Here is a 13,319-nt window from a genome sequence, read left to right as displayed (position 1 = left end):
GAGGAGCTTGTTTGGTCTTCTGCAGCCGGGGTCGTGATGGCGTCATCGGGTACTGGTGAAGGTGCTGAATGACCAGGCCTAATCCTGACTGCCTGCACAAACATGTCCTCCTTTAACTCCGTTGCTCCTGATGTAGCCCCCTCTATGTTTTACATTCAGTGACACATGCTTTAACACGATTTATCCAAAAGATGGCAGAGTGGTTGTGCTTCTTTTCTCCCTCAGTTGGCCATGTGGGTTGATAATTAAATCTTAAATAATAACCAGGTCATCCCTCCCACCTTCTTGTCTCATGACCTGTGGCAGTGACATTTCCCAGGTGGAACCAATGACAGGTGATTAAAGAGCAATCAATTTCGCAGTGTTTGATTGGTTTTCGTAGAGAATAACACAGAACAAATAGCAGCAGCAAAGCAGAAGTTGTCAGTTCTTAGCATTTCCAGAAGTCATGTGCAACAGAATGATGCGAAAAGGAAGACGGAAAAGTGCTGTGGTTTACTTAGCTGCAGCCATTCTTCTGATGTGTTGTTTGGTGCAAACGATAGACTGTTATCGACTGAAGAAAAATGGAAGACGAGAAGGGCGAAAAGAAGCTGACTCATCCAAAACGATAGGTGTCCAAGAGGGGAAAATTGTGTTCGGGAGAGTCTTTAAGAAAGGGTCAGGCCTTGAGTCACAAGTCTTTGACGGAACCAAGAAGCCGTCCTCCAACTCTTCTACGGAGGATAAAGTCGCTTATCAAGCGGACTCTACAGGTAAACCTCTTTTGAGATCCTTACTGTATTGAATGAAAGTTTGGTTCGGTTACATTTCTATTTCTAATCTCATTCAGGCTGGTCAGAAGGTCAAGTGCAGGATGCCAGTTCCAGAGAAGCGGCATGGAGGCTCATGTCTCCCTCTCTGCAGTGTGGTGGGGACAAGATGAAGTTCAGCGCAGTGGGACCAGGAGTTTCTCAGTTTGCAGTGGAACAAGGTAAAGTGATAAGATTAATTCGCTATATCTGTTTAAATGGTAGAATTGGGCTTTATTGCTGATTGCAAAAAAAACCTTTGTTCCCCACAGAAAATGCATCTCCAATGCCTCTGTCCCAAGTCCCTTTCTCATGTGGCTACATCATACAGAGGAACTCCCTTGGGCTCGTCATGTTTGTTCCCTATAATGGCTGCAACATGGTTCAAGAGGTAATGCTGTTGGATGCCAGTAGTTCTGCCAGAATGGTGCAGGAAGTTGACAATTGGTGGCTAATACAGGCATTTAAGAAAACAATTTTTCTTTTGTCTTTAAATTTAAATAGTCTGTATATAGGCTGGTTTGGATTGGGCAACTATTTTCTGATTTTGATTAAATTATTTGACAGCAAATATAGGCTTGTAGACTAATCGATAAGGAAAATGATTTGTTTACTGTGAAAGTGCAACCTGAACTAGTTTACCATAGTTTCTGATTTTTGTTTTCTTCTTCAAGGGTGGAAGTTATGTGCTCCCAATGCATTGGCAGGGAATTCCAGTCTCACTCTGGTGTCGTAAACCTGCCGCACCTGCCCCTCCTACTGCTGCCCCACAAAACCCACAACCTCAGAATCCCTGGTACCCTCCATCATATCCTGTGGTGCCCCCCCAGGTGGTGCCTCCCTATGTGATGCCTCCCTATGTGATGCCCCAACAGCCGCCGCAGCAGGTGCTGCCCCAGCAGCAGGTGCCGCAGGAGCCACTGATGCTCCAGTTGCCGCCCCAGCAGGTTCAGGTGCAGCAGGTGCTGCAGCAGGTGACGCTGGCGCCCCAGTTGCCGACCCAGCAGGCGCCCCAGTTGCCGAAAAACCAACATTATTCACTTCCCGGAATTCCTCAAGCTTATTACTTTCCACCCTATGCTAATTACCCATCGGTACCAGAGGCTGCTGCAAAGAAACCACAAATGCCTAAACTTCCACTATACCCCCCTTTCTTCCAGCCTTATTATTCCTATTTTCCTCCCCCTGTTCCAGCCACAACAGCTGCACCAACTACCACTGCAAAGCCAGCAGCCACAGCTCCTCCCTCGATGTTGCCGTACCCTTTCTACCATTCCTTTCCTTGGCCCGGCTTCGGGCCTCTGCAAGCGACTGCAAAACCAGCTACAACCACGGCTAAGCCACAGCATATTCCATACATGGCATTTCCTCCTCATTATCCTTTTCTGCCTCCCTATTTCCAATATCCATCCCCGAAGTTTGAAGTGACAAGCCAAAAGACAAACTCTCAGCCACCTCAGTTTGCATATATTCCGTATCCTTCTCCATATCACCCTTTTTCCTCTCAAATTCTGCCACGCTATCCCCCTCCAGTGAAAACAACCACAAAGAAAACTGATCCCTCACTGCAACAATTTCAATCTCTATCTCATCCTCAAGAACCCTTTCAATATGACCGTTATCCCCCTCATCTTGGCTAGTCTGCTCAAACTGTTCCAATAAATGCTTTAAATAACAAAGTGACCCTGTTATGTTCATTTGTACTGTTGACCCTGCTACTACCAGAGTAGATGGACTATGTTGTATTGTTACACTTGCTTTAAGGAGTTCCATTAGGTTTGTGAGGATGAAGTGAACAGTCCATAACGATGAAGGGCTTTACTTTTGATGAAATTTAGCTTTTTGATTAGATGGGAAAGTTTTGTTGACCGTCTCCTACAAATGTACACTATTATTGTCTTTGACAGATTAACTACTTCAGAAGATTCATGTTAACCAAACATCAGTGAGGGTAAAGTGTGACATAACACAGGATAATTTTACATTTTTATTTAACTGAACTCTACATCAAAGCAGTAAAGTGCAAATTGCAACTTTGTCGCTACGCCGTTTAATTGTTGGCAATAAAATCCCATCCTTTGTTCCTTGTAAATAACCCAGATTCACTAATGAGACATATGTTGAACAAATAGAAACTTATTTGTAGTTGTGTACTTTATTATTGGTACATCAAAGGCACCTATGGCTAAAGGTTCTATCACTCTCACCCATCATCACACCAGCATTGACTTCCAGAAGCCTTTACATGGAGGTGAGGAGCTTGTTTGGTCTTCTGCAGCCGGGATCGTGATGGCGTCATCGGGTACTGGTGAAGGTGCTGAATGACCAGGTGGATGCTAATCCTGGCTGCCTGCACAAACGTGCCCTTTAACTCTGTTGCTCCTGATGTAGGCCCCTCTATGTTTTACATTCATCCTGGAGGGGGAAAAAAAAGTTTTCACACATTACTGTCTGTAAATGCTATCAACTTCAACATGTAGACAGAAAACAATGCTTCACCTGAGCGCCGCAGGTGCCCACACTGAACTTTGCCTGTTGACCTCTTGCTAGAAAGGAGACAAACACGCGTTCCTTCCCGAAGACTCGAACCCCAACAGTTTTGTTGAGGGACAGGAAGACGGGGTACAGGGGAGTGGGAGTGACGCCCCGGCTCCTCCAGCTCCACCGCCGAACCCTGGCACCCTCCTCGTCCAAACACTGACCGCCTGAACTGTTTAAGCTCAGCCTGCAACGCAAACACACACCTGCAATCAGTTCTTTTTAAACCATACATTAGATGCACCCAATAGTATAGAAACAATTTGCCTAATTTATATTTACCTAAAGATTAAATGATGAATATTTTATTGCCAATATAATATAAATTCTAAATATTTAAATGAAAGAAATTATATATATATAAACACTTTTCTTTGTACCATATGTTTCTATTGCTGTGATAACATGTCGCCCTGCCATCAGACTGGAATAGGGCTCTGATTGGTTGATAGGAGCTGTCATCATACACTATGCAGACTCTTCCATTTTCCTCTGTGACCACGACCACGAGAGCCAAGAGACCTGAGGGATAGCTGTTACCATGAAGATAAGGATGGGAACACCCATTGTAGAGTGCAGGTTGCATTGCACATACAGTCTCCTGGTCACTGAAAAGATAATAAGATAATAAAAGAATCTACAAACATTCCATTGTGCGTGGATACAAGACCTGAGCAGAGCCATCGGGGAACACAGTAAGAAATTTCATGCCATTGGAATAATACTTCTGTAGAATTTCTGCCCCATCCTGTGAACATATGAGATTAAATAAAGTCAGAAAATGTTAATGTTGACCACAAGTTCATAACAGAAAGCCTCCATTACAAAGTGTGGACATTTAGTGTGCGCAGTGAGACGAATGAAAGGAGTTACTGCACATGGGAAATGTAGGATGCCTGACCTATACTAGGGTCTAAATATCTGGAGGATATCTTGTTAAAATCTATTGATCTATTGGCAGAACTCATAAATCACCTGAAACTAAGAAAGCTTCCAATACCTTAGAATGATACCTTCATAACTACATAGGGAGAGGGTCCTCTTTATGGAGTCCGCCATGTTTGCACCACCATGTTACTACAGTAGCCCAGAATGGACAAATCAAACAAACTGCGGTAATGTGAACCGCCGACTGCAAAACCGTGGTAACACCGGCAGTCGTCTGAATCGTTGGTGTGTTGAAGTTCCTGAAAAATGCCGCAGCATTACCGCGGCGTTGCACTCAGCAGCACACGTCTTCAGTATTCTGTCTTCGGTATTCAGTTAGTTGCAATCTGCAACCACATTGCTAGATGCTACTAAATCCTATACACACTGGCCCTTTAAGGTAAGGTAGTCTTATGACTGACTTTAATAAAAGAAGACATGACAGTGATTTGTGGGTACCTGATGACGACATATGCCGAACAGAAGTGGCTTGTGGGCACAAAAAGGGACCAACACCTCCTCTTCCTCTTTTGTTTTCAAGTGCGTCTCAGTTGCGCTACAAGGACACACTGTCCAGCATCCTTTTAATGGAGCACAAGACAGCCGAAAGCTGAGGACCTTTGATTTTGGGACAGCTAAACAATAGCACAACAATAACTGTATCAGTCCCACAGAGCTATTTCAAGATTGGTGTTTGTTTATCATGACTGAACAGATTCAAAGCTGTCAATGTGTAGGTTGCTCACTTGAGCCGTTACTCACAGGGTTGTGCAACAGGGAGTTGGATTGCGTAATCCTCGTAGAGTCTCAATTCTGATTGTTCTCTAATAAAGAATACAGATTACATTGCTCTTGACTTGCAGTTTTATTCATCAAGATTATCATTTCACTGTATTTTTGTTTCTGTGTGTTGGATAAAAGATATTTTAAGATGAAAAGTTGTACCCAAGTCCCCCCGGTGACTCCATGATAAACTTGTTGTGATCCTCCATCTCCTTGCCTTTGAAGAGAAGCTCGTCCATGTCTGTGGCTGGCTTGTCTCTCGGTGATGTTGGCGTTCCAGTCCTCAGGTCACATCTCCCCTCAACCACACATCTCTGCTTCACCAGCATCTTACACAGCTGCTGCCGCTGGGCACAGCAGAAGAGAGGCACTGTCTAAGATGAACACGTAAGGAGGTCAGCAGTGCGTCATGTGTGTTTGGGTCATTTGTTTTAGTATAGGCACTTTCTTCCTCACCTCTGGCCCTTGTGACCATGTGAGATCCAGGGAAGGTTGGGCCTTTCCTCCACAGTACTCACATTTCACTGGGTATTCCGTCAGGGCCTGGGACTGGACCACACAGAATTAAAGTTTCACAAATCAGTAACATAAAGACGTGCTGCTATAGTTGGGAATTTAAAACAGTCAGTGGAAAGTTGATCTTTGTACTGCTGGAAGAATGGTTGTTAAGTTTGTCCTGTGGTTGTCAGACTCCCGATTGTATCTCAGAACTCCTGCTGCTCTGATGCAATAGGTGGGGGGGTCACTGACAGACTGTGGACCGCCCTCTGGTATCCTCTTACCAAACCCAGAGGAAAACACAAATCAAATGAATTAATGAATCACTGTAGACTGTAGTACATGATATATGTATTGATACAAAAAAGACCTGAGCTGAAAATGAAAATAGATCTGTGTTTTATCCATCACTTGATCTGTCTTACGTGGTCCAGGACGGATGGTGGCTCACTGAGATCCTGTTTTAACGTAGCAGCAGCATCTAATGGTGAAACAAAAGTTATTGTTGAATCGTTAGATCACCCTACTGAGAGAACAAAACACTGACCTGAATAGGATAGGAACTTCAAGATTTTCCTTTGCAGTCACTTTCTAAAATTTCCATTTGAATTGTGCTTGAAGCAGATTCACCTAAAGAGCTGGACCTCATCTTTTGGTCCGTCCTTCTGACTGGGGCGAAGTCATTGCGTTCAGCATATTTGTCTCAGAAAGCTGATGTCAGCATTCACTGCTTGTGTTAAGGTTTCTCTCCTGCTGAGATATAAGAGGAATATATACAGTGATTAGATGAGGAAGCAATCACATGTTAAATATCTCAAAGACTCTAAACTGGCAGTTTACATTCCTCCTAATGCAAATACAAGAAATATATCTACTTGAGAGAGCCAAAATATTGGCTTTAGATCTCAATTTGAGTCTATTGAATCTATTACATTACAAATAGCACACCTACAACAAGCAATATAATAAGTACACACAGGGTTATGCACTCACCTCAATGTTTTACACTTGCTGGTGTTGTCAGTAACCTTGGAGATGAAATAGCAATGTGTAAACGTATTAGCATTCACGGAGGTCGGTGACTGTTGAGCCAACATCTTCATAGAGACCAAACTCCATTGTTCGTCCCGGTTCAATGTATTTACACCGTGATGCTTACTGCTCAAACAGTCAAAGTTGACAGACAATGTTTTTCTCATGTTAAATTTTTAATGGGAAGATGTCGCCCATATTATCTGCCCAGATAATTTGTTTAAAACTTTTTTTGATGTATTAATACTGTCAAAGTGCTGGCTGTACACTCCATCAATGTGCAGAGAAGACATAAACTTTATGTCAAGGCTCCAGTTTAAAAAAAAGAAAGATACAAGTTCAGATCTTGTTAGACTGAATGTGAATACATCTCAATTATATTCTTTTAATGTGTGAATGTAGTTATCCAGTGCTATGCATTTGAGTTTGAAATGTATTTCAAAATTTAGCAAAATATCTAAAGAAAAACAAACAGGTACTAATGCCAAAATTAGATCAGTAATGTTTCAGTGGATTGGGAACAAAACAATCTTACCTCAAGGTCCATTTATTAGATGTTCTAGAGCTTCCTCTGCAGATGGACTTTACCTTGTGACTGAACATGTTCAAATTCTCATTTTTCTTCTCAGTACATATTGGCTTAAATGTCCATTCTTGGCTTACAAAACAAGTCCTTTCGTAGTCATTTCACACTATCTTATATGTCAAGATTGAATTTTGAAGCTTCACCAAGTAATCCTTATTTAAATAATAATGGTGAATGTCGACAGTTTGTTAGGCGTTCATTAAAACATTTTTTGAAAGGTTTTGTAAAGTAAAGTGCTTTTTCACTCCATTTAAAATCCATCTTTTACACACTCTCTCCATCTGCCTCTACATTCAGTGACACATGCTTTAACACAATTTATCCAAAAGATGGCAGAGTGGTTGTGCTTCTTTTCTCCCTCAGTTGGCCATGTGTGTTGATAATTAAATCTTAAATAATAACCAGGTCATCCCTCCCACCTTCTTGTCTCGTGACCTGTGGCAGTGACATTTCCCAGGTGGAACCAATAGCAGGTGATTAGAGAGCAATCAATTTCGCAGAGTTTGATTGGTTTTCGTAGAGAATAACACAGAACAAATAGCAGCAGCAAAGCAGAAGTTGTCAGTTCTTAGCATTTCCAGAAGTCATGTGTAACAGAATGATGGGAAAAGGAAGACGGAAAAGTGCTGTGGTTTACTTAGCTGCAGCCATTCTTCTGATGTGTTGTTGGGTGCAAACGATAGACTGTTATCGACTGAAGAAAAATGGAAGACGAGAAGGGCGAAAAGAAGCTGACTCATCCAAAACGATAGGTGTCCAAGAGGGGAAAATTGTGTTCGGGAGAGTCTTTAAGAAAGGGTCAGGCCTTGAGTCACAAGTCTTTGACGGAACCAAGAAGCCGTCCTCCAACTCTTCTACGGAGGATAAAGTCGCTTATCAAGCGGACTTTACAGGTAAACATCTTTGAGATCCTTACTGTATTGAACGAAAGTTTGGTTTGGTTACATTTCTATTTCTAATCTCATTCAGGCTGGTCAGAAGGTCAAGTGCAGGATGCCAGTTCCAGAGAAGCGGCATGGAGGCTCATGTCTCCCTCTCTGCAGTGTGGTGGGGACAAGATGAAGTTCAGCGCAGTGGGACCAGGAGTTTCGCAGTTTGCAGTGGAACAAGGTAAAGTGATAAGATTAATTCGCTATATCTGTTTAAATGGTAGAATTGGGCTTTATTGCTGATTGCAAAAAACCTTTGTTCCCCACAGAAAATGCATCTCCAATGCCTCTGTCCCAAGTCCCTTTCTCATGTGGCTACATCATACAGAGGAACTCCCTTGGGCTCGTCATGTTTGTTCCCTATAATGGCTGCAACATGGTTCAAGAGGTAATGCTGTTTGATGCCAGTAGTTCTGCCAGAATGGTGCAGGAAGTTGACGATCGGTGGCTAATCCAGGCATTTAAGAAAACTATTTCTTTTGTCTTTAAATAGTGTCTGTGTATAGGCTGGTTTGGATTGGGCAACTCTTTTCTGATTTTGATTAAATTATTTGACAGCAAATGTAGGCTTGTAGACTAATCGATAAGGAAAATGATTTGTTTACTGTGAAAGTGCAACCTGAACTATTTGTTACCTTGGTTTCTGACTTTTGTTTTCTTCTCCAAGGGTGGAAGTTATGTGCTCCCAATGCATTGGCAGGGAATTCCAGTCTCACTCTGGTGTCGTAAACCTGCCGCACCTGCCCCTCCTACTGCTGCCCCACAAAACCCACAACCTCAGAATCCCTGGTACCCTCCATCATATCCTGTGGCACCCCCCCAGGTGGTACCCCCCTATGTGATGCCTCCCTATGTGATTCCCCAGTTGCCGCCCCAGCAGGTGCAGGTGCAGCAGGTGCTGCAGCAGGTGCCCCAGTTGCCCCAGTTGCCGACCCAGCACGTGCCGCAGGTGCCGCAGTTGCCCCAGTTGCCCCAGCAGCAGGTACCGCAGGTGCCGCAGTTGCCCCAGCAGCAGGTGCCGCAGGTCCCGATGGTGCTCCAGTTGCCCCAGCAGCAGGTGCCGCAGGCGCCGCTGGTGCTCCAGTTGCCCCAGCAGCAGGTGCCGCAGGTGCCGCTGGTGCTCCAGTTGCCCCAGCAGCAGGTGCCGCTGGCGCCCCAGTTGCCAAAAACACATTATTCACTTCCCGGAATTCCTCAAGCTTATTACTTTCCACCCTATGCTAATTACCCATCTGTACCAGAGGCTGCTGCAAAGAAACCACAAATGCCTAAACTTCCACTATACCCCCCTTTCTTCCAGCCTTATTATTCGTATTTTCCTCCCCCTGTTCCAGCCACAACAGCTACACCAACTACCACTGCAAAGCCAGCAGTCACAGCTCCTCCCTCGATGTTGCCGTACCCTTTCTACCATTCCATTCCTTGGCCCGGCTTCGGGCCTCTGCAAGCGACTGCAAAACCAGCTACAACCACGGCTAAGCCACAGCATATTCCATACATGGCATTTCCTCCTCAATATCCTTTTCTGCCTCCCTATTTCCAATATCCATCCCCGAAGTCGGAAGTGACAAGCCAAAAGACCAACTCTCAGCCAACGCAGTTTGCATATATGCCGTATCCTTCTCCATATCACCCTTTTTCCTCTCTGCCACGCTATCCCCCTCCAGTGAAAACAACCACAAAGAAAACTGATCCCTCACTGCAACAATTTCAATCACATCCTCAAGAACCCTTTCAATATGTCCGTTATCCCCCTCATCTTGGCTAGTCTGCTCAAACTGTTCCAATAAATGCTTTAAATAACAAAGTGACCCTGTTATGTTCATTTGTACTGTTGACCCTGCTACTACCAGAGTAGATGGACTATGTTGTATTGTTACACTAGCTTTAAGGAGTTCCATTAGGTTTGTGAGGATGAAGTGAACAGTCCATAATGATGAAGGGCTTTACTTTTGATGAAATTTAGCTTTTTGATTAGATGGGAACGTTTTGTTGACCGTCTCCTACAAATGTACACTATTATTGTCGTCTTTGACAGATTAACTACTTAAGAAGATTGTTAACCAAACATCAGTGAGGGTAAAGTGTGACACAACAGGATAATTTTACATGTGTTTTTTAAATTTAATTTAACTGAACGCTACATCAAAGCAGTAAAGTCTGAAGGTGGTTCAGTATGTTGAGTGGACTGCTGTGGTGCTGGAGCTTCCTCACATCTCATTGGTCGTGTGGTGCTGGCTTTGTGTGGTCTGGTTGATGTCTTCTCTCAGTGGCTCCAGGAAGGCCAAAGACCCAGGAAGAGTCCTGCCCTGTGATATCAAAAACAAGTCAGGAATGTGGCTCCTTCTCTTGGTCTGCTGTTAGTGTCAGTGTCTCAAAGACTTCAGTTGGTAGACTTAATTCAAGTTTAAATAAATCTGTAGCGTCACAAGTTATTTGAGTCTAGAAAACCTGTGTAGTCTTAATTTGACACTATTGAAGCTGTGGAACATTGTTAAAGAAGGTAGCTGTAAGATTAGCATGCAAACTTTAGCTTGTCACCACTTTATGTCGCTAATGCCACTTTTGTAATCTTAAAGGAGCAGTTCAACAATTGTAAAATATGCTAATTAGATGTGAAGATATCACTCATGTCTGTAGGGTAGCTCCCAGTTAGCTTAGCTAGTCTTAGTTTAAGGCAATTAGTTTAACAGTTGAGTTTTTGTGCAGATTAAACAAACCTAACTTTAATTAAAGCTGCGATTAACGGGCCCTCGCATCCTCCGGCACGTCGGGGGTGCCGGCGGGACTCCGGCCTGCGTGTCCGAGAACGTCTTAAGAGCATCCTGACCAAATTTGAAGTTGATCGCATGAATTCTCTAGGAGTTTGTTAAAGTACGAAGGCTGAAAAATGCAAAAAGCACAACTTTGCGGGCTTACTGTAGCGCGCCCTATTGGTTGAATGCAAGCCAAATCGCAGGGTATGTTACAGGATGCAACGTGCACATATGCTGAAAGTTTGGTGCATTTTGGACCAACGGTTGAGAAGTTGTGTATTGATGTACAAGCCACGCCCCAAAAAGTGCATTGGTCCGTATCTTGTAAACGCTTTGTGTGATCTACATCCAATAATGATCCACAGCAAATTTGGTAGCAATCGGACCCAGCATGTAGGAGGAGTTCACAAAAATGTGTTTTTTTCACTAAATTCAAGATGGCGGGAAATCTAAGTAGGCGGAGCTTAGGGGCGGGAGAGGCTTTTTTTTTTTTTTAGATCTAGCGGATATGGACGTGTGTTGAATTTCAAGTAAATCGGACATACTGGCCGAGGGGCGTCACTGGTCCAACTGGTAGGGAGCGCTAGAGAGCCATTTTTTTACACACAAATATGCAACCTATATCAGATGGCTATAATCACCAGGCCTGACAAGTGTGCAAAGTTTGGTGAGTTTTCGAGTATGGCAAGTCCCCGAAATATGCGCCCGATTTACTATGTGTGTTCGAATTTCAATAGGGCCTTCGCTGGCCCGACGTTGTCGGTTGCTCGGGCCCTAATTAGTGAACTTCAGATCTGCTGGATTCTGTTTCCTTTGTGCAGAGCCAGCCTGTTTTCCCATCTCCGATCTTCATGCTAAGCTAACAGATTGTTGGTTCCAGCTAGAGTGGTATCAATATTCTCATCGAACTGTCAACCAGAAAGTGTACGTGTATTTCTCAAAATGAAAAACTATTCCTTTAATGTGCAGCTTACTTGCTCAAAACGCAGGCGTCCATCTTGTGGACTGTCATCCATCTGACCTGGTCAGGAATAAACCTTTCTTCTTTGCCGTAAAGGAAGCTAGATGTACTGCAGGAACTTTGAGTTCTCTGTGAAAAGAGTAAATATTTAAAATAAGTTAGGAAGACGAAATATTCTTAATAAGTTAGAGTTTTTATATGTACAAACAGGTGTAGAATACTGTCACTAATTCACACAATAGAAAACATTACTTTCTCTTTACATGTTTATATTTGGTCACTTTATTTCTCAGTCAGAAGCTCATACTCACCTTCAGCTCAGGTGGAGTGAGATAAGAGCAGAGAATAGATAAAGGTTAGTAGGATGGACAAATAATCTTTGCATTTCTAAATAAGTGATATTGCATTGATAAACATATAGCTAGTGTAAGCAATCTCATAGTAGCACATTGTTTCCTTTGTCTTTATATTACAATTTATCTTAAGTCATTTTCTTCACATGTCAGACACACTCACATTTTCTGTCCATGATGAGCAGAAGTAACTCAGGTGGTTGATTCAGATGAAGTAAGATTGATCATTTCAGATTAGACGATAACGTATTGTAATATATTGCTTTCATTGAAAAGCTCATACTCTCCTTTTTCGTCCTTCGAAAGGAGACAGCTCAGGTGGTAGAGGTAGTAGAAAATGAAAAATAATGCTTAAAAAGACGAGTTACAGAATAATCGATATATGTAAAAATGTGACAAAAGCTCATACACACCTTTTTCATCCAGCGAATACAAGCAGCTCGGATGTGGAGTAAGTTAAGAGAAGAAAACACAGGTGAACAACACACTTATCAATACAATCATTATTTTGTTACATACTGTATATGATTTTATGGAACAGAAATATGCGTAAACGTGTCACATTTATAGTATATATTATAGTAGGGAATTCAAATCAAAGACAAGATATATTGCCTCTCTGATTAATGTCCTCCTTGTCTGGTCCTTGGGTTTCAGCCCTCTCTATAAGGTTTGTTTTGGTGTCGTATTCTTTCCATTTTGTAATAATGGATTCTGATGTTTAGCAGCTATGATTTTGACAACCAGTTAGTTTCGATTAAATGTTGCACAGTATTTATTTCAATTCCTGAACTCCAGAGTAGTAGAAGTTGGGGTCATTTAATTCTCCATACAGATGATGAACCATTTGATCTTAACTGTATTGGAATCATTGGTTTATTTTGTATGTCCTTTAGCAACTTCTAGTGGTGATTGTGAATACTGAAGAGGAAGTGAGCAAACAGTAATGACAAAAAACTGCGGTCAAGTTGAACAGTTTTCATCCGCCTTCAAAGAATATACAGGAAGTCAAAGAAACAGTTACATCCTGTTAGATCCAATCTGTAGGCTATTTGTAGTTCGCACACTTAGTTCGGATTTATTTACATGTGTTTGTAAATATATATTTATGTGGAAATGTGTGTGTATTGTATGCTATCTTTCGTTCTTTTTATGTCTGCCTGTG

The 13,319-nt window shown here is 42.6% G+C and overlaps 1 protein-coding gene across 1 annotated transcript; it reads right to left on the bottom strand.

Annotated features, from left to right (window-relative positions):
- Positions 1-3,188: 3,188 nt before the first annotated feature.
- LOC306706096 (glutamate-rich protein 6) lies at positions 3,189-7,116 on the bottom strand (the record flags this gene model as incomplete). Its single annotated transcript, XM_079173005.1, has 8 exons — positions 3,189-3,206; positions 3,291-3,516; positions 3,710-3,862; positions 3,995-4,077; positions 4,716-4,812; positions 5,202-5,386; positions 5,496-5,588; positions 7,105-7,116. 8 exons carry the CDS (start codon positions 7,114-7,116, stop codon positions 3,189-3,191), a joined length of 867 nt encoding a protein of 288 aa, XP_079029131.1.
- Between the last annotated feature and the right edge of the window lie 6,203 nt (positions 7,117-13,319).

Source organism: Pholis gunnellus, assembly GCF_910591455.1.
Source record: "Pholis gunnellus genome assembly, chromosome: 14".
Taxonomy (NCBI): Eukaryota; Metazoa; Chordata; class Actinopteri; order Perciformes; family Pholidae; genus Pholis; species Pholis gunnellus.
This window is presented reverse-complemented; position numbering and strand designations above follow the sequence as displayed.